This window comes from Perca flavescens, chromosome 12 (assembly GCF_004354835.1).
Source record: "Perca flavescens isolate YP-PL-M2 chromosome 12, PFLA_1.0, whole genome shotgun sequence".
Lineage (NCBI taxonomy): Eukaryota > Metazoa > Chordata > Actinopteri > Perciformes > Percidae > Perca > Perca flavescens.
Genome location: NC_041342.1, coordinates 24,036,869 through 24,062,888, shown reverse-complemented (window position 1 = coordinate 24,062,888; position 26,020 = coordinate 24,036,869). Strand labels below are relative to the sequence as shown.

Genomic DNA, 26,020 nt, shown 5'->3' with positions numbered 1-26,020 from the left:
ACATTATCAGCTCTGGAAGTATCAAAGCAGAGTCGAGAATCAACTTCTTCTTCGTCTTCTTTGTTTCAGACAGTGTGGTGAATAACAGTATCGCTGTGTACTATCGCTGTGACTCTGCATCTACTGTACATATAGCAGGTTTAACAAACTGAGTCAGAGTGACAGTTTCATTGAACATGCAAATCAAAGAAAGACTATGCTGACTCTCAAAGGAATAGTTCAACATTTTAGAGATATACATTTTGGAAAACTTTTTTCTGAGAGTGAGATGAGAGAAGATCGATACCACTTTAAAGACATGAGAGTGGAATCGGTCTTCTTATCTCACCCTCAGAAAAACAGCAAATTAGTGTGTTTCCCAAAAAAGTTCAGCTACTGTATTACTTTAAAGCTTTAGAGTTGAGTTTGGTGCTTTGAAAAGTGTTTCCAGCCTCAAGGGAGAAATTTTATACTTAAAAAAGTCAAACTTTCTGGACTTTAGAGGTTTGTCCCAGCTTAAGGGGTATACAAAAACATACTTAATTAACCAACTAATTAGGAAAATAAGACAATAAAGACTTTAAATTAGTCCTCTAACCCTCCTCGTAACCTTTTTGTTGTTTGTTTCTTTTGTTTCCAAGCGGAGTTCCTGTTCCTGCTGTGGGGAGTGTACCTCTGCTTCGCGGTCCGCACTGTACCGTCCGCTTTCCACGAGCCACGTTACATGGCTGTGGCCATCTACAATGAGCTCCTCATATCAGCCATCTTCCACATCATCAGGTGGGTGAGCAAGGTAGGGTAGAACAGGTGCGAGTGGGCGTGAACAAAGAGATGTGTGGTCAGAGGTGAATGTCTAAATCACGTCCTCTGAAAAGGAAAAGGGGTAGAACAATTCTCTTATACCTTTCGTGAACATGTCTGTGACAGTAAGGAGCAAATAGTGTGAACAATGGCAAGGGGCTTAGATGGCTTACCTCTTCTTGCACCTGTTGTTAATCATAATCACACAACTATTTGTGTGGTAGAGCAGGGCATTAATTTGCAAGTGCTGAACACTTCAGATAAAAGGCAGAGAGTTCACCCACCCCCTTCATCAAGGAAATGAACAGTGTCAGCAGAGCGCCTAGGTAAGCCAGTTGAAAGAGGTGAATATAAAATGTCTTCCCTAGGCAGAGACACAGCAGCCATAGATCTACTGTGCCAGAGCCCATAACTCTCTGTGCCCAGTAACTGTCTTTCTGCCACAGGTGGCCAGTGACATAATATACTCCGACAACTTTTATTTAAAATGTCTTTTTATTGGAGTAATTGTCATATATATTTGCTTGAAAATATCTTAAAGAAGCTAAATGTTAACCAAACCTTGAGTGGTAATGGGTCATTCAATTATTTCTTGATTTCCACAGTAGTTGTTTTGGAGGAATATATTCGTCGTAATACTGCGTTTGAAGCTGCACTAATAAAAAAATTCTAATTATCATATCAAATACTGTAAATGTGTAATGTGAAATGGGTCGCTCTGAGGTGAACTCACAGAGAACTATCACCCACAGCTCTATGGAGCCTTTTACAGCTTTAGTTCATTGTTTTGGTTTTATGACCCACAAAATTTTTGATTCACTCTCACCGTTCTCATCAGTGTCATTTCCAGCTGCAGCCCGTGGCTGTTTTTACCAACAAAGCTCTGAAAAACCCACAGTACGCTGACCTGCCCTGCACCTAACAGCAGACTAAGTTTGCGACTAGCAGCTAAAGAGCTGGATATTTAGCTCAGGAGTTGGTGGAGACCAAAACAGAGCTAAAAGAACAAAACATGTCTCCAAATAAATGCTAATGTTGCTACATGTCTGCTGGATGTGTATTACGGAAACTGTTAGTGAACACATTAGCCAAAACAACTTTATAAGAAGATAATATGCCAATGTTGTGTTTTCATCTCGTTTTAGCAGCCCCCAAGTGGCCGAAAATGATTAGAATCATCTGTTAAATTGTCATCTTTTTAAAACTCCTTCTGTGTCATTTTTTACACAGAACAATGTGACAATTTAGGCTACAAAGTTTTAGAAGCCTATTGCCTCAAGACTAAGCTAAACGTCTCAATATTTTCTGCTTTTGATGCACTCATTTTATCACATATTTGAAGACAAACTGTGTCGAATGCTTTGCAAGGCAGACTGGAGGCTGGTTTGGTGAATGTGATTTTCTTCCCTTTAGGCAGCCTTTTCATGTTTATGTTGCATAAAAATCAGCTTACAGAGACTTGAAACTTGAGTGAAATGCATAATACAACTTTTCATCCATCTTACAATACAAGTACATCTCACAGTTTGTGGGGTAGTAACACGGTTAAATGTAGGGGCTTGCAAGGTCCAAAGGTAGTTTGGAAAATAAAAAAACTCTTCTTTGGGGTTTGGAAAAATGCATTACTACCCCACTTGTGAATGATTGAATCATCATTTAACCTGCAAAATCCGATTTGACTTGGTGAATTCTGGCTGACTTATAACTATGCCTGCCTTTGTGCCTCTTAGGAGCTTATTTACAGACAAGCTGTTTTCTGTGTCTGAAAATGGGTTTTGACTATGTAAGTTGAAAAAACAGAACTGTTCAAAGAACGGTGGAGTAGTAATAGGCTACATTCAAAGAAGCAAAGAATACTTTGTCGGTCCTAGTTTTTTATTGCGCGCCTGCAGGAGCCTGGGGCAAAAAATTCCATTTGTCACTTTTTTTTTTCTCGATAAAACTGTAGGTGATTGAATATTCTTTCATTTAGGCAGTGGCCTATTGTGCTCAGTTGGACAAAAAGGAAAAGATCACATACTTTTAATCTGTTGAGAAACTGAAAAATCCAATGGGTACACCTTCATCATTGGTGTAAAGCTGTTATAAATCAAGTTGTTCTCGCTTGCTGGGAAATAAAAAAAAAAAAACCGTGCCGCTGTGACCCAGAGATAAGGCTGGACTTGTGTGGGTGTGTGTGTGTGTGTGTGTGTGTGGGGGGGGGGGGGTGATAAACACACACACACACACACAATGCGTTTGGATATCTAATGTGAATTATGATTGTTGGGAGTAAGTCACCTTGGTCGATTTCTGACAAACAACAAGAAAACCACACAACAACCACACACACACACACACACACACACACACACACACACACACACACACACACACACACACACACTTAGGCATAGAGAAATCTTTTCACAGACTTTGGACAACATAAACAATACTCAGCTTGATAATGCCCATTCATTCCATTAATTTATCTGTCATAGTGTCTGGATTGAATTGGTTGTGGAAAATTGTTGCCAAAATGCAGCCTCTTGTTAGAGCCCATTTAGGCTTTTGTGTACTTTTCACATTCTCCAGCAATACTGTAATTGGAGCAATAAGCTGTGCTGGTGCTTGTGAATACTATACAAACTATTATTCAATACTGCTACAATAATGGGAATGATGACATAAAGTGTTTAAAGGTACATGGTGCTCTTTGGATGCTTTTATATAGACCTTAGTGGTCCCCTAATACTGTATCTGAAGTCTCTTTCCCGAAATGTAGACTTGGTGCAGAATTACAGCTACTAGAGCCAGTCACACAATGAGCTTTCCTTAGTATGTGCCATTTCTGTGTCTGTAGCTATTGAGGAGGAGGAGGGGGGGGAAACGCCATTTCTAGACACTGGGGGACCATAGACAGGCTGGGGGAACGCATATTAATGTTAAAAAAACCTCATAAAGTGAAATTTTCATGCTATGGGACCTTTAAAAGAAACAACCATCTATTCAAGTTGCTGCTGTGAGTTTTGACTTTGATTCCGCACGTCTGAGTCAGTGAAGGGCAGCAAGGATGTACAAAATCACATAACTCTACTTTCTACATCATGTCTGCATGTTTAGGCAATTATCTAGGACAGTGGTTCCCAACCTTTTTGCCTTGGTGCCCCCCCTACTCATATCTAAGAAAAGCCGCCTAAAGCCCCCCCTAAACTGAAGTTGAGGTAACTCTCGAGATAGAGCCTTACTTTCCTTTTTGATACAGAGGAGTTATCAGCACTTTTACGTTTCTCCACCATGTTTCATTCATTTATACATTGTTTCAGGAAAAACGAGGATACAACAAAATATATAGTTTTTATACAGACTTTTGTATACATTATATATTCTAGTGTATTATCATAATTTGTTTAACATGTGCAAATATTTTTTTTACCTCAACCTCAACCCAGATAAAGACTTGCGCCCCCTCTGGGGGTCCCGGACCCCAGGTTGGGAACCACTGATCTAGGATACCATTTGAAGTACAATCAAGGCTAGCTTTGTTAGGTTACTATCATGGTTGCTATCCATATAATGCCTAGGCATTGTAGACTAGACAGAAGACATGAGCAGGTGTTGTGGACTTAGGGATACAATTGACATGCTACCAACTCAGATAGTATAATTTCATATGTTGAGACCAGCTGTGGATCACGGCAAAGATCCTTAACCCGTCTCTGATCACAGTTAATCTATGGGAAAATGTTACAGCCTCCGTTGCACATAAAACAATGTACGGTATATCAACTGTCTACATCTCACCATAACCAAGAGGCTAAATGCTAGGTGGTCAAGCTAACGTTAATAAACTAAATCCTAAAAGGGCTGCTCCAGGTGTTTCAGTTTACAGACCATGTGGATGCCTGCTGTGTGTCTACATTGTAGATTATAGTGGCTTTGCTTTAGGAAGTCTTCACTAAGTCAAGAATGACTGCACTACACTCAAAACCAAGAAGAAATCGTTCATAACATTTACAGATAGCCTCTCAAGAGGAGGCAACTGGTGTGTTCTCTCACAGACAAGTGTTCTGTTCAAAGTGCTGGTGAATGAACAAAATTTCTTGTGTTCATGTTTTTTCTGCAGGTTCTCTCTGGTGCCGGGGCTGCACCCTGACTGGATGCTCATGTTGTTCTGTGCTCACACTCATCTGACTGTGACTGTGACTCTGGGCCTGCTGCTCCTCCCAAAGGTAACACTCCATCAACCATTCGGTTACTAGTTTACTAGTTTACTACTGGGCTGTCAGTCAGTGGTTGAAAGATTTAGTCAAAACTGTTTTCTGAAGGTACTTGTACTTTACTGCTATACTATATCTATTTTATATTACTTTATACTTCAACGCCTTCACATTTCAGAGGGTGAGATTGTACTTTTTAGGTCACTATATTTATTTGACAGATATATTTACTATTAATAATATATATATATATATATATATATATATATATATATATATATATATATATATATATATATATATATGTTTTTAAAAAGCTTATCAAATACACCTTGTTAAATGGGAATTTTTATATTTTTCAACCTGGACCCTATTTTTTGCTCTGTGAGCAAACAAGACTGTCCATGGGCTTGAATGTGCATACAGCAGGGAACATAGAGCCCAATCAGTACAAAAACTGAGTGAAAGAGGTTATTGTAGTGCTCTCATGTTCATAATAGTAAACACGGAAATAAATGTATTGACCACAATTTAGATTTTAGTTTGCTCAAATTAAATTACTATTTGCATGATCGTTTCTCTACAAAATATAATTTATGTGCTTACAAAAAAAAACATTTCTCTGCACAAAACGTATCATTGCTTGCTCAGAATAGTTCCACCAAGTTCAGGTATTTACACTGCTTGATTGGGAAACTAATCTGTAGAGGAGAAGCAGCTCCCATTTGATCAGTGCAGAAGTCATACTTTTCTTTCTTATAAGTTTTTTTTAAATCCTGCAAATGTAATGGAGGTTACACTGAGTACGGAGATATTTCCATAATGGCTTGGCTACTGCTGTACTAGAGCTTGTGTGTACAACAGTCCCTTACCATCTTAAGTTCCATTTTATATTTGCTATCCCAAACACACAGACACAGATGCACACAGGCACATGTGCTACCATTACCTTAAACTCATTCAAACTGTGTTAGTGGTTACTTTAATTTAGCTTAGCACTCCCGGGGGTGTCTTTATGTGCAATCTCTCAAGTCTGATGGAAAACATTTAATTCTCCTGCTGTGTAACAAATGCAGTACACCATCAGCGCTCTCTGTTCTTTCATTCTTTCTTAATTAGGCACCTCAGAAGTGCAAGTCGGTTGAGTACACTGGAATAATTAAGCACAATGGGAGGATGTTAATCTCACACAGCGTCTGTTCCTGAATCTGGACTAAATGTTTGTTTCTCTGTGCTCCCAGATTTGTTATTTAAGCAAAGATGAATAATTTGGCCATGAAAAGTCAAAATCAAACAGATCATTACAGATCACTCTCTCTTCTCAATTTAATGTGTTATTGTAATATTGCAACCTCATCTCACCCTTTGTTCCTCTACTTAGGAATCCAAATAAGGAGGAGATTAGTGCCTGCGTGAACTGGGCTGCATACATTCAAATTTGTTATACACAATTTGCGTATAACATACATAGCATTGGATTAAATAATTTAAAAAAATAACTGCAAGAAACATATTAAGTAAACAGAGTAACATATTTTAATGTATTTACCCCTTTAACTGTAATTTCAAAAGCTTTAAATAAAAAATTAAACCGAATTAAATTTAGAAATCATGTAATTGGAGTTAAACATGTTTTTAATTATTGAATACAGAAATCAATACTATATTAAGTCAGTTATATAGAAACAAATCTCCTAAATAGTGTGCATTTTTCCACATTCTGACATTTTTTTAAGTTTAACTAACCTATCGCAGTAACTTTTTAATTACCAGGAGTATTTTGCTGCAGGAAAATGTTTTTCACCTCCAATGATCCCTTTATCCAAGATGTTTATTCTGTCATACAATAAATCTAATGAGAGGCGCCCTATAGGCCACAGTAATAGGGTGTGACAAACTACATTTCCAATTTTGCATCTTTTTCTCACCCTTCCAGCAGGCTCAGTGATGCTATTCTTTAATCTTGCTCTCCATCTGTCTTAGTTCCTGTCCAAAGGGACTCAGGCCAGGGATGATATTGCCACAGAGGCCTATGAGGAGGAGCTGGACATGGGAAGGTCTGGCTCTTACCTCAACAACAGCATTACCTCGGCCTGGAGTGAGCACAGCTTGGACCCTGAGGATATACGGGTAAAGTAGCATTTTCAGAATCACGGCAAGATGATTCTAAATGTGTGTTATTTATACCAAGAAAGTTAATCGAGAAAATATGAATCAAACACTTGCAAAGTAATTATTCGAAAGCTGCCCAACATTTACAGTCTAATTCCTTTTTTAGGATGAGTTGAAGAAGCTGTATGCCCAGCTGGAAGTCTACAAATGTAAGAAGATGCTCGCTAACAACCCTCACCTCCAAAAGAAGCGCAACTCCAAGAAAGGTCTGGGTCGCTCCCTGATAAAACGGATAACAGAGATCCCAGAGACGATGCACTTACACCGGCAGTGCAGTCGTGAGGACGGAAGCGAACACGGCAGCAACCGCAGCACCTTGAGGAGAAACCCATTTGAACCGAGTCACCACGGTAGGATCCTGGCTCCTCCTGTTTAATGTGGACCCTGAAACTGAAGCAGCTGAATGGAATTCAGCCATCATTGATTTTATAATTTACACCTGTGCCTACATACTGTGACACGTCAAAATATCTTGTGTAAAAGGTGTATTAGCATTGTAACCACAAACAGAACAGGAAGAACGGAAAACACAGTGTGCTGTCTCGTAATATCTTACGTCAGTTTCACATAGAGAATGAAATGGAAACTGGCAGTGACCCAGTGTGCCATCATACAACAACAAGCAAAAAACTATCTACAGCCATGCTAGCAGCTCTCTGAGGCTGTACTCGGTCACAACTGTGCTATGCTGTGCTTACAATGATAATGCTAACTTTCTGATGTTTACCTGCTTACACTTGCTAACTAGCACTTAACACAAAGTACAGCTGAGGCTGATGGGAATGGTTTTGCAGGTAAAATTCTGACATGTCTGTACAAAATTTCAAGGCAATCCATCCAATAATATTTCCATTTGGACCAAAGTGGCGAAATGACCAAAAGGCTAACATTGCCATCCCTAGAGCCACACTGCCAACTTAAATAAACTTTTAAAGTATAGGCCTATGTCATGGTGGAAATAAGTCATATCAGTAAATGTATCCTTATGTTTTAATCTTCCCTCAGCCAAACCTCGGGATGACTCCCTGAAAAATAAAGTCATAGGCTTGAAGAAGTCACTCAGCTATGACCACGTATGTGACCAGAATGAGGAAACTGGAAGCCAAACTGGCTCGACGGCAGGAGACAAAACGACTCCTGTTGGAGGTGGTGGGGAAGGATCTCTTCTGGGTTCCCTGATTGGTCGGAAGAATACTAAGAAGCAGCTGGAACCAGCTGCGACCCCACCGAGACTGGAACCAGCTGAGTCCACAGAGTCTGTTCCACTGTTCTGGAAATCAGCCAGCGCTCACAACTTAACGCACGAGAAGAAACCTGTCCACCTGCGGACCTCCATCATGCAGAAGTCGCTGAGTGTGATTGCGAGTGCCAAGGAAAAGATGCCAGGGCTTACCAACAAGACGCAAAGCGTGGAGGACGCCAGTAAGAAGGGTCTGAAGGGACAGGATGAGAGGATGCTGTCTGAAGTGGATGAGACCCCTGAGCATTACCCCAAGATGATCATCAGCCAGTCAGTGGAGTACTCCAAGACACCCATGAAGATGGGCATCATGAAACAACAGGTACTTTTTACTTATTTACATTCCAAATCCAAATTGATTGATGCATTAATGTGTTATTTAGCTGTAGTGTGGAAATGTTTAGTACAGTAGTCAATTAGTCCATCAACGGAAAATGTCATCTCAAATGACAGAGAGTGTCATACACAGAGTAGAACATCTAATTAGTGAGGAGGAGGATGGAGAGGTTAAGGTGGGGCTTGTTTTTTGTATTTGTTTCTCTCGCCAACTAAGACAAGGAGTAGATAATGAGACAACTGGCCAGACATAAGACCAGGTTTAGACCAAGCTGAAAACACAACATTTACAAATTATCACTTTTTGAGTTGATTTGGCGAAGGCATTTTTGTTAGTAAATAGATCTTTATTTGCAGAATTCATTGGGTTAAGTCCAATATTCACTGTCCTTTTAGCTCTGTTTTGGTCTCCACAAACACCTGCAGGAAATATTATAGTATGTAGTTAATCTACAGTCAGTTCATCAGACATTTTTTACTTAAAACAGCTGCCTGCTGCTGCTGGAAACAACACTGATGAGATAGACTGAATTAAAACACTAAGGTTGCGGGCCCTAAAACAACTGAGGTAAAAGAGGCTACAGTAAAACACTCTTTTGAAATGAGGGGAACTGTTGAGCGTCAGGCGGTATAAATCTGTGAGTTTGCCTCTATGGGTGACCCCTTGCACATAGTAATTTACTATAGCTGATTTAAGTTACAAAAAGTCAGCACTTACTCCAAACACCCAAGGATCTCTGCTGGTACACCCTATAGGCAGGACCAGTAGTGTATGGCATCACATGCAGCAGCTGTAGTCAACACTAACTGTTCTCACGTGACAAATTTCCATACTTCGGTCATGTGAATACAATTAACACATCTCCTTGACAACTGCAAAGTTAGCAAATGGACCTTGTGTTAAGTTTTTTTGTCCTAATAACTTTTGGGTTTTGCCCATTAGTCAGACACAATAGGCGATTTGAAGACATCAGCTTGAGCTTTTTGACATTTTTTTTAAAATGTTCTGACTATTTATATATGAAGCGATTGATACAAAAATATTTGATCATGAAAATAATTGATAGTTGCAGCCATTCTTAACTCTCTAATAATTTGATGAATACATCAGTTGACTTACTGGGTGGATATGTTATTGCTTTATTTTAACAGGTGAGTGGCAGCCAGCCGTCCATTTGCTCCGAGACCGGTAGGAACCTCTACGATGTGTCCGAGGTTTGTCCCTGGGAGTTGGAAGAACCTCAGACTCCCTCTGAAGCAAAGACCCAGAAACATGTTTCCATTGCTCCTGAAGAAACCACCACAGGCCGGAGAGGCAGCAGCAGCAGCTCTGGAATCAACAAAGGCAGCCGGTCCCAGCAGAGGCAGAAAGCCGGGCAGTCCCCTTCCAACAGACGGCGCTCTAAAGATAAAGGAGGAGAACGGGACGAAGGCAGGGAGACACAGAAATCTCGACCACCCAGGTCACCTCTCCCTCTCAAGCCAGACGTCTGTCCCTGGGAATTCGATGAGCAGCCCATGTTGGGAGGAGACTCAGATTCCATCTCCCCAGACAGGATCAGGCGCAAGAAAAGCGTCACACCCACTGATGGGAAACCCAAGGGGCTCCACTCAGACCACTCCAAGTCCACGGGAAGCCTTTTGCAGCCTCCCTCCCTAATGGTAGAGATCTGCCCATGGGATTACACCAGCCCACCTTCCCCTAAGCAGGAAAAGTCCTGCAACAGCCCCACCACACACAAGAAGAAACGGAAAGGCTCCTGCTCGTCCAACCACAAAGCCGAGAAGGAGAAAGCTAGGGAGAAAAGCAGAGAAAGGCGGAGCTCCTCCAGCAAGCCGCCGTCGGAGAGGAGACGCATTAGCCAGTCGTCGGAGTGCAGCGGGCAGGTTTCTGAGCGGCGGAGGAGCTCTACCAGAGACCAAGAGGTGATGGAGATCAGGAGGGGGGATGTTTTCTCCCGGGAGACGGAGCCCGCACTCACCAGCTTTGCTCAGACTAAAAAATCACCAGAGAAGAAGAAAGAGAGCTCTTTGAGTATGAGTTACAAACCTGCTGTCATCAGCGGGGCAAAGGTGGTTGATGTATGCCCCTGGGACTTTCAGGATCAAGACTCTGCAGAGAGGGCGTGATGACTGGTGTGATGATTGTATTCTTTTGTATTCACAGACTGACAGCACAGAGGACAAAGCAACCGAACAATAAAGATGTAACATTGTAATTGATAAGAGAGTTTTTATCGAGGTGATTTTGAGAAGGAAACCATTTCTTCTGTTGATGCCACCAAACATTAACTATTTGATAAATAGCAAACATCTCATTGTTACGTTGCAGTGAATGCAACCTTCAAGTGACTTTAGAGGAATTTTTAGTCTGCACTTTTGCTCGCACATTTGTCAAACTTACATTGTATGTATGTTTTATCATTTCCGAGTACATCAAGGCAATTTGAAAATGAAATCATACCTGTATTTGACCAGCAGGTTGGACAATAATTTGTCACAAACAGTCAATGCTTCACCTATATTTCTGTACATTTCCCCTGTTACGCTGATGATATTCTACGTTACGCAGTAAGACAGTGGAGAATTACTGCATCAGATGCTTATGATGAAAACAAGCAGGTGGCAGTGGGAAAAAAAAAACAATGGAAAAAAAGGCCCAGACACAGCTGTTATGCTTTAGCTTTAGGTCAAATACATAATTCATGGCTGGAAAATGATCTGTATGATTAGTGAAACATGGGAATAACAAAGGATTATAGTGCAGCTTCATGTTAAAATCAGAAAAACTGTATCTTTCAGTAAAAGTACTCGATATACAGTGTGTATTTTTCACACAAAAAAAATAAACTATTGCATGTGGCAAGCTATCAAGCATCCAATAACTAAATGTTCATTTATTGTACTCAATTATGACAGTGGAACTTTTGATGTTGTTGCTTCTCCCTATGTACTACATAATGCTTTTGAAATGATGTGCATTGCTATCAATAATGTACATACATATTTCAAATGGCTTGCAGTTACAGTTGCGCAGTACTAAAATATCCATGAGGCTCTCCCTTTGGTTGATATTTATTTACTGTTTATTCATGCCCTGGATGTACCTCTTTTCAAAAGAGGCTGTAGTATTTCCACATGTCTAAAATAATGCAATGTCTTTCAAGGACCAAAACCAAGCCTGATGAGGGTGGATGATGTGAATAATGCATTTTTTTCCTATCACTTAGTTGCCCATTTTACATCTGCTTGAATGCACCTTTCTTCAAATCCTTGCACATATTCAATCGCTAAACTATGCATGAACAAGCTTATTTTTTGCCACTTTCTGGCTAACAGAATATGGGAAATTTACCATTTCAACATCATCTCTAACAACAACAGTCAGCCTTTCTGTCCTGTGATCAGCCACCCGCCAGTGACACCTAATAAAATGCAGTCGCACACGGTAGTCAGTTCAACTTCATTACGGCTGTGTGTGCATGACAGTGAAAATACAGGCGTACACTCAATTTCACGAGAAGGCATACAAAAAAAAATCATTGCATAATGCATATTTTATGAAATACTCAAAAAGGACTTAGGAGCACATGGGATTTTCAAATATAGATGTCAGATGTTGTCGCGTATTTATCAAGAAACCCCTGTGAAAGATATTTTGCTCATCAAGCATTCATAAAGTAAAAGGCTTGATTAATAAACATGACCCACCACTTTAACTTTCACAAGGTTTTTTCCTATCAGAGGGTTTTTAGGCTCTATGAAATGGAATGCTGTAACTTGCCCACTAAATGTACGTTATGCTTGTTATACTGTATAGTGTTGCTCCAAAAAAGTTACAAAACATTGTAGCATCCACATGGAGCATTTATATTGTACATTCATATTGTGTTGCATGTAAATACAGTAAATAACCTGTTCTCAATTCTGGATTAAATCTTTCTATAAAACCCCAGTTTGCTTTTTTATTGTTTTACAAAATGCCATTTCAATCAGGAGACTTCATTTCAGATATGTGATGATTTATTGTACATGTGCGTGAAATGTACAGTACAGTCTTTGGAAATTAGACTCCACCATCATTTACAAATTCTGAGAACATTTTTAAAAGGAGTAGGGCCGAAGTATGAACCCCCCGATGGAGTCTAGACACTGATGGTGGCATGAGGAGCCCGAAGACCAACGCTGAAGGCCACCGGGAGAGGCCTGCTGGAAGAGGACCCAGGAGCCGTGAGGGGCGAAGACCGGAGGAGCAGGTGAGGAGGAGGGTGGTGCTCGTATCCTGAAATGACAACTGAGCAGCAGAGAGAGAGACAGGTTTAAAACAGGGATGTTGTGCTGTGATTGGCTCAAGATTCCTTGGCCACTTCTGGTTGGTTAAGACTAAAGTGAAAACCTCTAAAGCTGATCCATTCAGGGGAGTGAGGAGTGATTATGTTTAGGAAGTCATCCTGAAAGAATTTGTGCTCAGCTCCATTTTAACTCTTGATAATATTCCAATAATAACACATTATGTATTCTTCCAACCCTAAAACACCTGCAATTCAATGAATTCTAGCTCTCTGTACATTTTATTGTAGCAAGTATTGCAGCCTGTGCAACACTGCCACCATGTGGAAAATGAGATCCTATCTAGATCAGACAGTGGTGGAAAATAATATTTACTCAAGTACGTAAGTGTAAGTGACGTACTCATTTTATGTTACTTTATACTTCTACTGCATTACATTCCAGAGGGAAATATTGTACTTTTTACTCTACTTCATTGATTTTTCAGCTGTTATCACAAGTTTTGCTACCTTTTAGATTATGATATTTCAAACAAAATGTAAGATCATTTTATAAAATGCAATATATTGTTACAGATTTAACTACCCATCAAATGTTGTTAAAGTTTTTAAAGTTTGCTCTACTTTGACCAGCTACAACATTAAAATGTTTCTTAAATGTTTATGCATCATTAATATTAACTCTATAAGATAACATGTTTTATTCTGCTGCATAATTAAGTAAAATTTGGAATGCAGGACTTGTAAAACAGTATTTATACACTGTGGTATTACAGCTTTTACTTTAAGTTAAAGTTCAGAATAGTTCTGCTAACACTCAAATTGGAAGCATCGCAATGACCTGAATGAAGAACATGAGGTGATCCATTACTTAAGACTGGTACTAAACCATTGTGTTAATGTATTTTAAGTATAAATTAGGGACGCACAGTGTGGAGCACAGATATTTTACTTATAATAAGTTGTTTTTTTAAAACTCATTACCACACCACACTAAAAAAAAGTTATGCTTTCATAATTTTACTTACGGATTTTTTATTAAAATTATTATAACTATCTATTGAGGTTTTAGCTGGTTGAGCTAATCTTGACTTCATCATAACCTCCTTAGGTTTCTGTTGTAAAATGTAATCGATAACAAAGCATCATATTTTATAATATGCTCATTTTGTATGCAAACTTTAGATTTTCCAAGTGACTACTATAGGCTATCTGAAAAAAATAGTTGTAGGTGAAAAGTAATATTTGCATCTAATATGTAGTGGAATTGATCAAGTATAGTAAGAATACCTAGTTAAGTACAGTACTCGAGTAAAGGTTGCATGAGTACAAGAAACAAGAAATAATTCATTAGAACAAGTCTAACAACTAGTTGATGTTAACCTTATGATGTTATTGTTTTTTTACCATCACCCCCACTCAACTCCACCCTACTAAATTAATAAGCGGCAGTGACGTCATCTCTGCAGCACCGGACAGGGCTGCGTCCTTTTAGGAACAACCGACCCGACTTGACACGCATCATATCAACTACAGAGCAGCACAACGTCACAGCACAGCACAGCATCACAACACGCAGATTTGATTTGTTACTATCTAACTGGACAAAGCGGTCTGGAATAACATGGGCAACGTCCAGGTAAGAAAACTAGATTTGCTATACTGTATCATAACTTACAGAAGCTCTTAATCACAGCAGTAGAATCGGTGATTTCACTGATCAGAGACTTTTTACAGCGGTGAAAGGTCGAGTTTTCAGGGATGAAATACGATTTCATGTCAAAAAATAAAAGCCATAATTATAAATCAGGAACAAGATCACTAAAGTGGCACTGAGTAGCACAGGCAGCGTTCAGAAAAATATAATAGGTTTATAATGTTCTAAGACTTTGTGTCTGTAAACAGTCAGTGCTGGGAAGCAGAACTTGCGTATAAGTTGAGCAAAGGGAGTACACTGCCAGGCCGAAGACGCAACAGCAGAGACGAGGAATTTCTCAGAAACGCTGATCAATAAGGCCGCATTGTATTAAACGGGGGGTGGGCGAGGAGAGAGAGGCGAGTGCTGCTGCTGCTCCATGACTCAGCAATCACACACAGGCTGCGCCCTTTTCCTGCGGGGGAGACCGGCTTGGATGTACTGTAATATAATATATAATTCACAGCCTCACTCTGTCATAAGTTTGAGTGGAGACCATTAGCTTTATAGGCTGCTAGAAGTTTTTAATATATATAATTATAAATGTTACATCAGTTTTATTCTGTATTACTGTCTACGATTTTGCATGCTGCTGAATGTACAGTATATCAGTAATATGACATGACCCTAAAAGTATGTGTTGAGATGATAATCTGATAGTTTTTACATATTTAGTTACATTTTATAAATTGAATGTATATGTTTTAAATGATTCCGCCACTTTTTAATTCTAGCCCACCATAGTCCCATATGAGGACTTTGATGTCACAGCTGATATAAAGGCTATCAGAAAAGCCTGTAAAGGTTTAGGTAAGTGAACAGTATGATGTTGTAATGTGTTGTTTTTCATCCCTCTTATTTAATCATTTAGATTCTCTATTTGTGTGTGATTTAGGCATCCATTATCACCAAATTATTTGGAAGCACTTATATCTATATCTTTCCTAAATCAGAAAATTAACAAATAAAACATATTTTTTAAGTTAATTGAGGATACAATTGTGCAGACTGATACCAGACACCATGCATGTTCAGGCAATCTTAATGCCTTAATGGCACTTGGATTCTAAATACCAGTAGTTTTGTGTTATCAGTATATATGAGCAATAGTTCCTCCTTCTTTGATTTGTTTATTCACAATTGTCATTGCAGCTATAAGACTGAATATTCAAAGGAACATCAAATTACAGTAAATAAAATGTCACAATTAGCATGATTATGACAGAATTTATTTGTTTCAAATGAGCTCAACATGAGTCAGTTATGTACTATGATATTACATGAGGGTAATGTATTGTGAATATAGAATTTAAAGTAACTTAAATAAAAACTGTTATTTTGCCCAATTCTTAACAGAAACATGTTCGCCTGGCATCCATTTTAATAAAAGGCATGTCCAGGTTGAGTGACAAGACTCTAAAACTGCCTTCAATCATAAAACTGCTTTTAGGAGTCTAGTAATAATGAAATATTGCTCTGATGGTGAATCACTATTACTGTATAGGAAGGATCCTGATGTCCACCCTTGTGTGTAAACTGCTGTATATTCTCCAGGCACAGATGAAGAGGCCATTATTCAGATCCTGGCCAACCGCTCTGCATCTCAGCGTGTAGAGATCAAGCAGGCCTACTTTGAGAAGTATGATGATGTAAGTACCTGCCTACACTGACCCTCTCTTTCTTGCATATACTCACACACTTACAGTATTCGCAGTTAATAACTCTGTTTTATCAGGAATTAGAGGAGGTCCTAAAAAAGGAGCTGACAGGTAGTTTTGAGAAGGCCACCATTGCCATGTTGGAGCCTCCACATGTTTACTTCGCCAAGGAGCTGAGGAAGGCCATGAAGGGGGCAGGCACGGACGAAGCCGTGCTGGTAGAGATCCTGTGCACAGCCACCAATGAGGTCTGTCAATATGTGATGCTATTCTTTGATACTATATGTTTCTATTTTCACTCTTTTATTAACTGCAAGTTAACTATAATAAACTTAGTAGGATTGTCGGTTCCATCAATTCAATTCAATTCAATTCAATTTTATTTATAGTATCAAATCATAACAAGAGTTATCTCGAGACACTTTACAGATAGAGTAGGTCTAGACCACACTCTATAATTTACAAAGCCCCAACAATTTCCAACAATTACAGTAATTCCCTCAAGAGCAAGCAGTGCGACAGTGGCGAGGAAAAACTCCCTCTTGGGAAGAAACCTCGGACAGACCCAGGCTCTTGGTAGGCGGTGTCTGACGGGCCGGTTGGGGGTGTGATGAACAGTGGCGATAATAGTCACATTAATAGTGGAACAGTGACTGGATGTAGCGGGAAGCTGCAGGGTTCAGCAGGAAGCTGCAGGGTTCAGCAGGAAGCTGCAGGGTTCAGCAGGAAGCTGCAGGGTTCAGCAGGAAGCAGCATGACAGGTATAAGACACACAACATCCACATAGAATGATAAGATATAATAATAAATAAAGTAAAAATACACCTACTCAAACGTGAAAAACAATACAAAAAAACTATGTTAACAACATGACCATCCTTTATTTACTGTGGAGTCCGGCCTCACTGCCAGTTGATTTTCTATTTTAAGAACAGACTGCTCATGACATGGGCTCCATTTTGCCTACAACATTCTAATAAGGAATTCTTTATAAAAAGTTTATAGTGGGTTCTAACAAATGGCTTTATTATTGTTATTAACTCATTTATTAATGTTAACAAGTTGTTCAAAAATGGATTTTAGTCTTGATGCTCTGCAGCAAGTGGTCAACAACCAGCGACCCCCAGCGTCTGATACCGACAAACAGGGCATCCTTTAGCGTCTGTATGAGACATAGCAAGTCTTGCAAAAGTTTTCATCAATTTTCACAAATCTAGAGTTACCATCTCGACACGACCAGTTTCGCCCGGGTAGTCGTGTCTAGATGGTAACCAAAGGCATTGTCCTTGAATGGTTATGGTAAGGATAGGTCGCCGGACAGTTTTTACAATTCTATGGTTACCATCTAGACACAGCTATTAATGTAATACATCCATGGACACAACCCTTTCAACTGTTTGACCGCGGCGCTGTGAGATGATTAAGTATGAAGAGTATGGAGGAAGTGGGGTGGATGGATAGTGTCAACAACAAACAAACAAACAAACACTGGACTTTCACCTGGGAGGTTGCTGTGTGTGTCCCGCGTGAAACCAAAAGTCAACATTGACTTATTTTAACTTACGCTACATACTTAACTACTTAACAACACATAAGTAAGTTACGTAACAAGCATACTTATTTTAACCAAAACCAGTATCTTTTCATAAACCTAACCAAGTAGTTCTGTTGCCTTATCTAACCATATCCTGCACGTTGTAAAATGATGCCAAAGGGGTACCCAGAGCGTTAAAATGTGACGAGTTGAGAGTGAGAATGTGTTGCAATAAAGCAACAAAGCAAGTTGTGTTACGCTTGTATGAGATATAACCCACACCAACGTGGTTACCCAAAAGGAAAAGCAGTGAAGATGACTGTCATGGCAATTTTGTAATCCCACTCTGTCAATGAGGAATGAGACAAACATCTCTTACAGTATTGTCACATTTATAATGCTCAGAGCATGGTACACAAGACTAAGGTTAGTTTGTAAAATGCACACTGATGGGAAGCTGTTCTCTCTCTCTATCTCTCTCTTTCTCTCTCTCTATACCTTGGCTTGGTCCTCCCTCTCTGATCGACGTCGCTTCTTTCAGTTAATGTTTTGCATGCCTTTGTTCTCAAGACAAAGGGCTCAAAAGCCGAAGGTCAGGATCTTCTGATGACATCCAAGTGGGCAACAATGCCTTATAGTTTATAGTCTATATTTTTCATATATACTATGTATGAATGCTGGTTGTATATTTTTATTTTCTACTTGTAGATGTTGTACATAGTTTTTTTGTATTGTTTTTCACGTTTGAGTAGGTGTATTTTTACTTTATTTATTATTATATCTTATCATTCTATGTGGATGTTGTGTGTCTTATACCTGCTGCTGTAACAGTCATTTCCCAGTTGGGATTAAGAAAGTCTGTCTATCTATCTATCTATCTATCTATCTATCTATCTATCTATCTATCTATCTACATATCTATCTATCTATCTATCTATCTATCTATCTATCAGTGGTGGAAGAAGTATTCAGATCCTTTACTTCAGTAAAAGTACTAATACCACACTGTAAAAAAATACTCTGTTACAAGTAAAAGTCCTGCATTGAAAATGTTACTCAAGTCCAAGTATGTAAGTATCACAAGGAAAATGTACTTTTTCTGTTGACAGATGATAAACTGCATTAATTTGGTTGACAAATGATGAAAGTGAGGGTGAATAAAAACAATACTTTTGTGGGCAAAAGTCGCTAAAACATTCTACAGAGCTGAACTGTAGAGGTTTGGGGAGGATTCCCTGTGGGTTTGTCACTTTGAGCGACCCCTTTCATTTTACACATAGCTACTTGATCCATTTCAAATATAAAAACATTGATAAGAGCAGCTTTAATATTAGCTGACTGAATCTCATCTTTCTTTAACTTCCAACAGGACATCTTGAGCTACAAGCAGACTTATGCCCAGGGTGAGTTTTCTTCTATGCTGAGTCATGCATAAACAGCTACCAATCTGGTGTTCCTCTCATTCTGGAAAGTGTGATCATTTAACTAGCACGTGGAACAGATACATAGCAAGTTTTATATTTGTCAAAATGCCATGGGTGTTTCAGTTTTTAGGAGTGAATCATGGTGTAATGAGCCATGTTTTCCTCACTCGCTGGCCTCAAATACATTCTGATTTTATGCTTGTCACTTATTGGAAAATATTTTATTGCACTGTCCTTTTAGGATTTGAATACAGATATTGTATATGTTTTATATTTATATTTGTGGAAATTCACAACTAAAGTGTGAAACCTTGTATTTAAAGTTTCACACTAACACTGTACAAATATAAATGTGTGCAGACAGTAATATGGCAAAGTCTGCCAGAATATCAGCAGGTTCTTCGCATACAACGCCTGCTGATATTCTCGCATATAAAAATGACCCTGAGTCAGTTCTTTTAGCCACTCTACTGTAGCATCGGTTGGTCCACCACTTTTGTCCAGACTGACCAATTTCAGCAACTATTGGATGGATTGCCATGAAATTCGGTCCTGACATTCATGGTCCCCAGAGGATGAATCCTACTGACTTTGGTGACCCGGTGGCTTTTCATCTAACGCCATTATCACGTCAAAATGTAATTGGTTTTCTTCTTTGGTTTATGACCAAATACCTGCTTAACTAATGACATTCCCATCATCAGCTGCACCTCACTTGTAGTGCCAATTAGCTAATGTTAGCATGCTAACATGTTAAGATGGTGACCATGGTGAACATTATAAATGCTAAGCAAAAGCATGTTAGCATTTTCATTGTGAGCATGTTAGCATGCTGATGTTAGCATTTAGCTACAGGAAAGTGTGATCATTTAATCAGCATGTGAAACAGATACATAGCAAGTTTTATATTTGTCATAATGCCATGGGTGTTTCAGTTTTTAGGAGTGAATCATGGTGCAATGAGCCATGTTTTCCTCCCTCGCTGGCCTCAAATACATTTTGATTTTATGCTTGTCACTTATTGGAAAATATTTTATTGCACTGTCCTGTTAGGATTTGAATACAGATATTGTATATGTATTGATGTTGTAAAGAATATCTAAGTGGTGACTATTTTTGCCTCTTTCCTTACAGTGCATGAGCGTGAATTAGAGGCAGACATTGAGGATGACACCAGTGGAGACGTGAGGAACCTGCTCATGTCACTGCTGCAGGTAAAGTCTCATTATTTTAGCTTTATTCAACAATGAACAATGCTTCTACACTGTTGAGCCGAATTACTTGACTTTACTAGAGATTTGTGTGGAAACCTGTTGCCTTAAACCGTTTAAGTTTTTACAAAAGGTGAAACTTAACAGGTCAAGTTTTATAAACACTGACTGGTAAGTTGATGTAGTAGACAAATCAAGTTTACATTAGTAGTCATTACTAAAAATCATTAGAAAACATAATTTACTTTTGTTGAAATATTGAAAAAATGCACACCCAAAACATTAAAAGAACATTATTAAAACAAACTTTAACTAGGACAGAATCCGTTCAGAACATACATGAAATTCCCATAAGCCTTTGCATCACTTCAGCGCAGAACAGTTCCAAAGACCTCGCCTCTCCCATACAGAAACTTAAAGGTCCAATGTGTAGGAATTTCTCCCATCTAGTGTTGAGATCATATATCGCAATCAACTCTCTCGCACCACACAGTTCAAAGTACGTATTACAGCTACGGTAGCCTTCACGCTTCAAAAAGCCAGTCTCTTGCTCTTTTCAATATCCTTTTTCTGGGTGAAGATGAAGACTCCTGTTCCTGTAATTTGGATTTTGAATACTTGTTTCCTCCATGTTTCCTTATTCAAACTTGCCGGGGCCGGGAAGCTACGATACCCATTAGCAGCACCTGTGAGTTTATCATGTGACAGCGAAAACACAAAAGGCAGAGCAGTATGTCCTGTATTTCCCTTACCGGCTAACGTATTTCAAGATGGCGCATGAATATGGAGCGTCTACCCCAGTTCATGCAAATGCAAATGTAAAATATCAAGCCAAAAGGAATACTTGGAATTGATGGTGGTGGTAAATATTCATGAAAAAGGACAAGTTTGTGAACGGGCAACACAGATTTTGATAATGAACAACTAAACACGTTACACACTGGACCTTTAACATCCTTAGTTATCCCTGCTTAATATGATTTGTGCACTGCATACTTAAGCTAATTATTACAAACAACTGATGTGATTTAGTAATGAATATGTTTTTTAACAAAACAGGAAAGAATAACTAGTGACCACTAAAAAGTTTAATTACAACTAAATCTGGGTTTACAGTGTAGCATTGGTTGTTTAAAGGGGAGTTACAGTAAACAAAGAAGAACGAGTCAAAGTCTTGTATCTGGATGGAAGCCATAAAGCAAAGGAGAATAGTACTTTTCTTCCTTTGACAATGGCTCGCAGAATTGATTCTCCATTCTGTAATTCGCCCACTGAGACATTTGTCACTCATCACATCATTGGCATGCTTAGGCCTCTATGCCAGCTTTTTCAACACTCCCACCCATTTCTGCTTCCCCTCTCTTCCTTTTCCCAGAAAGAAAAGACAAACACAGTGTGACTCATGTTCTACAGCGACATCTATCTATCATCTATCATCTGATGTGTAGCAAATGATTGTTATCCCATTAAATGCCAGAGATTATTTTCATAATTCATCTTGTTGACCTTTCCTACACTCACTAAATCTTTTCCCTCATTCTCTCTACATGCATTCCTTCCCTTATCCATTCTCTTAAACCTATCTTCCCCTTTCTTCCCTCCATATCTCTGTATCCCCCTCTTCTCCAAAATCCCTCTTTCTCGCCAGGCAAGCAGAGACGAGGGCTATGAAGTGGATGAAGGTTTAGCCGAACAGGATGCCATATCTTTGTTTGAGGTACGTTCCCAGATGTTGCATAATTCTTTCAAATTACAGACCTTATTCATAGTTTGCTCTTTAAATAACACCAGTGTTTGCAAGGTAATGTGATCCTAGATTTAGATGTTAAAGCATGTGAGCCCGGGGTGAGTGGCAAATCTCACAAGTGCAGATTTTATTAGATCAAAGCTTGATTTTTTTGTGGTAATGCTCCACTGTGGCTTGTATTACAGTACAGGATTATGGGATCTTTGTGGAAATTCGCAACTAAGCTGTGAAACCTTATATTTAAAGTTTCACACTAACACTGTACAAATATAAATGTGTGCAGACAGTAATATGGCAAAGTCTGCCAGAATATCAGCAGGTTCTTCGCATACAACTCCTGCTGATATTCTCGCATATAAAAATGACCCTGAGTCAGTTCTTTTAGCCACTCTACTGTAGCATCGGTTGGTCCACCACTTTTGTTCAAACTGATCAATTTCAGCAACTACTGGATGGATTGCCATGAAATTCGGTCCTGGCATTCATGGTCCCCAGAGGATGAATCCTACTGACTTTGGTGACCCGGTGGCTTTTCATCTAGCGCCATTATCACGTCAAAATGTAATTGGTTTTCTACTTTGGTTTATGACCAAATACCTGCTTAACTAATGACATTTCCATCATCAGCTGCACCTCACTTTGTTGTATGAAGCGGGAGGATGAGGACCCAAATGCAGAGAGAGGCAGGCAGGAGATGGTGGAACTCAGGGTTTTAATTTAATTGTAACAAAAAGCGGCAGCACAAAGACTGGAAAACTTACAAACATAAACTGACGGGCAAAACACAGGCAGGAGTAAAGTGACGCAGGAACAGACACAAGGCACAGGACGGAAACACAAGGGCATGGTCACAAATTAAACGGGCACGGACACAAAACGATCTGACACAAGACAAGGGGAACACAGATGCTAAATACATGAGGTGATGGGTAAATCAGAAACAGGTGAGACAACAGGTGAAGCACATCAGGGCGGGGCAGGACAATCGACAAAGGCGGGAAAACTCAGGAAGTTAATTGGACAAGACAAGACAGAAAACCAGGCTATCAAAATAAAACAGGAAACAGGAACACAGACAGAAAATATGACAACAACTAAACACAGACACTTGACAAACCACTAGGCAACACAACGAACAACAGAGAAGACAGGAATAATCAAAACACACAATACACAGACCAGAAAATATAAACACAACAGGGAACAGACGAAAACCATAACACACTTGTAGTGCCAGTTAGCTAATATTAGCATGCTAACATCTTAAGATGGTGACCATGTTAAACATTATACATGCTAAGCAACAGCACGTTAGTATTTTCATTGTGAGCATGTTAGCATGCTGATGTTAGCATTTAGCTACAGGCTCATAGAGCTGCTAGCACGGCTGTCTTGAAAAAATAAGACCCAGGTTGTAATAAAACAGAACATATTCTTAATACACACTACTGCTGGGGTATTATTTCCTCCTTTTTTGTCTGTCAGGCAGGAGAAGGCAGATTTGGCACCGATGAGTCCACCTTCAACTTCATCCTGACACACAGAAACTACCTGCAGCTTCAGGCCACCTTTAAGATCTATGAGTCGGTAAGGATGGCTCATCCCTACAAAAAAAAAGAAGATGATTTCCTACTTGCTTCTAATCATTGTTGATATTCTAAGTTCTCATGTTAACTCATTGTCTTGCAGCTTTCAGGAACAGACATTTTGGACACCATTGACTCTGAAGCAACAGGAACTCTGAAGGACTGCTACATTACTCTGGGTAGACAATCGGATTGTTCACAAGCCATGAAATATCAAATGAAATATCCGTTCTTATAATAACACCTGCTGCCTTTGTGTATATATGTGTGTGTGTGTGTGTGTGTGTGTGTGTGTGTGTGTGTGTGTGTGTGTGTGTGTATGTGTGTGTGTTTATAGTCAGGTGTGCAAAGAACCCGCAGCTGTATTTCGCCCGACGCCTTAATGCCGCCATGAAGGGAGTGGGCACTGATGAAGACACGCTCATTCGCATCATTGTAGGCCGCTCTGAGGCAAGTCTGCGTGTGTAACTGCACAGTAGTCATGATGTTTAATGAATTTATTTCCAGATTCCAAATTACCAAAACCTGGCCTTAAAATGTTGAAATGAAAATGTTCAATTCAAAGACAGCACTAACCAATGAAAAGGGATTTTGTGGTGACAGCAGTGTTATGTTGTTAACCCCACAGTTTGACCTGGAGACAGTGAAGGACATGTACCTGGAGAAATACGATGTTACCCTGAAAGACGCTCTGGATTCAGAGTGTGGTGGAGACTTCAAACGCCTCCTCATCGAGATCCTGCACTAAAACATCTCACCTTCTTCCTACAGGCCTTATTTAACCAACGTGACAGTCTCTGTATCCACTCATCCTTCCTCCTTCCTCCTCTTCTTTATACACATTTTTACCCGTTTCACTCATTCACTTTGTGGACGTCTCTCTGACAGTCAGTTATCATTGCAGCATGGACCAAAAACCAAGTAATTATTATATAATACATTGTTTTACACATGGTAAACTTAGATTCTTTTTTAAATACACAGTTTTGCCAAGAACATTACACTCTCATACAATAGAGGTGCATTGGATGTTTGTTGTCCCTTTGACAATATAATGACAGCATTGTGGAACTTATATGGAACTTGTGCAGCTGAGCATTATTTATCTAAATAAATTGTGTTAGTCTATTCACAATCAGCAGTCTTTTTGTATTTAAGCTGTAGTTCACCATTTCAAGCGTAACCCAAAGCTGTAAACATTGTGAGGCTGCTGCTGCTCAACATAAACTATTCAATCTCTTATATTTGTCATCATACTCTTATCATCATCCGTTAACTTCACAACTATTTGCCTCAAAGATGCCTTTCATAAGATGATAGCAATGTCATTTCACTTTTGCTGCAACACTTAAGTGCCGAATTATCACATTTAATATTTGATAACTGAATACACTAGATGATTAATTATACATAAATATATCATTACCCTGATACCAAAAGCCTAAACTCTTTAAGTATGCAGTATTGGGTTTTTGTAGTCACATCCCCCTAAATGTTATGGGGAATTTTGAACTCAAGACAGTTTGTAGTCTTATTTTTAGTCACAGCTAACATGCTGCCATTTACACACTTTATTAGACAGTCTCATTCAAATTTACTACATTTAATTAAATTTAATACAAGTTATAGTCCTACGAAATAAGTGTGTAAAACTTTGAGATGATTGTGCATTTGAAATCATTCGATGATGATAATAGTGTTAAAAAAGACAAATGTTTGCTCTGTAACCACTGTAGTACAATCTCTGATAATGGACACTCCGTCTGCATCCATGTATGGAATTATATCTTAACTAATTTTATTTAAACCCAACAATAAAGTCATGTTTATGACCAAGTTGTATTGTCATATAGCAAAATAATAAACTAAAGTATATGAAAGAAGTCATTGTTAGCCTGTTGTATCATACATATGCAGTCATAATACATTTTCACTCCACCAGAAAAGTTCTATTGTCTTTATATCCTGTAGGGGACAGTATTGTACCACAAGGAATATTATATATTGTGCATTTCAGGAAGAAATGGCATGACAGTTAGAAAATCACACTGAAATCAATGATATAATATTCTGTATAATTGTGTAACATATTGTTTGCTTTGGCATACTGTTTAATGAACATTACAAATAACCGTTTGCCCTGATGTT

General features: G+C 39.0%; 2 protein-coding genes across 2 annotated transcripts in view; both read left to right on the top strand.

The window, feature by feature from the left end:
- gpr158b (G protein-coupled receptor 158b) overlaps positions 1-11,488 on the top strand; it is a 61,001-nt gene extending 49,513 nt beyond the window's left edge. Inside the window, exons 9-14 of the mRNA XM_028594332.1 lie at positions 621-759; positions 4,886-4,991; positions 6,963-7,109; positions 7,258-7,501; positions 8,157-8,713; positions 9,880-11,488. Coding sequence (XP_028450133.1) covers positions 621-759; positions 4,886-4,991; positions 6,963-7,109; positions 7,258-7,501; positions 8,157-8,713; positions 9,880-10,857 — 2,171 coding nt within the window. The 3' untranslated portion in view covers positions 10,858-11,488. The remainder of the gene's footprint in view (positions 1-620; positions 760-4,885; positions 4,992-6,962; positions 7,110-7,257; positions 7,502-8,156; positions 8,714-9,879) is intronic.
- A 3,012-nt stretch (positions 11,489-14,500) lies between these two features.
- On the top strand, positions 14,501-25,755 carry LOC114565124 (annexin A13). The gene is made up of 11 exons (XM_028592994.1): positions 14,501-14,655; positions 15,447-15,522; positions 16,267-16,361; positions 16,448-16,618; positions 19,274-19,307; positions 20,463-20,542; positions 22,188-22,256; positions 23,772-23,873; positions 23,976-24,051; positions 24,210-24,322; positions 24,501-25,755. The coding sequence occupies exons 1-11, from the start codon at positions 14,641-14,643 to the stop codon at positions 24,618-24,620; spliced, it is 951 nt and encodes a 316-aa protein (XP_028448795.1). The 5' UTR covers positions 14,501-14,640; the 3' UTR covers positions 24,621-25,755.
- The last annotated feature ends 265 nt before the right edge of the window (positions 25,756-26,020 follow it).

Bases quoted from the DNA above. Each gene is read 5' to 3' on its own strand.
- LOC114565124 (XM_028592994.1), top strand. The intron at 16,362-16,447 runs GTAAGTACCTGC...CTGTTTTATCAG, and splicing joins ACTTTGAGAAGTATGATGAT to GAATTAGAGGAGGTCCTAAA. The intron at 24,052-24,209 runs GTAGACAATCGG...GTGTGTTTATAG, and splicing joins GGACTGCTACATTACTCTGG to TCAGGTGTGCAAAGAACCCG.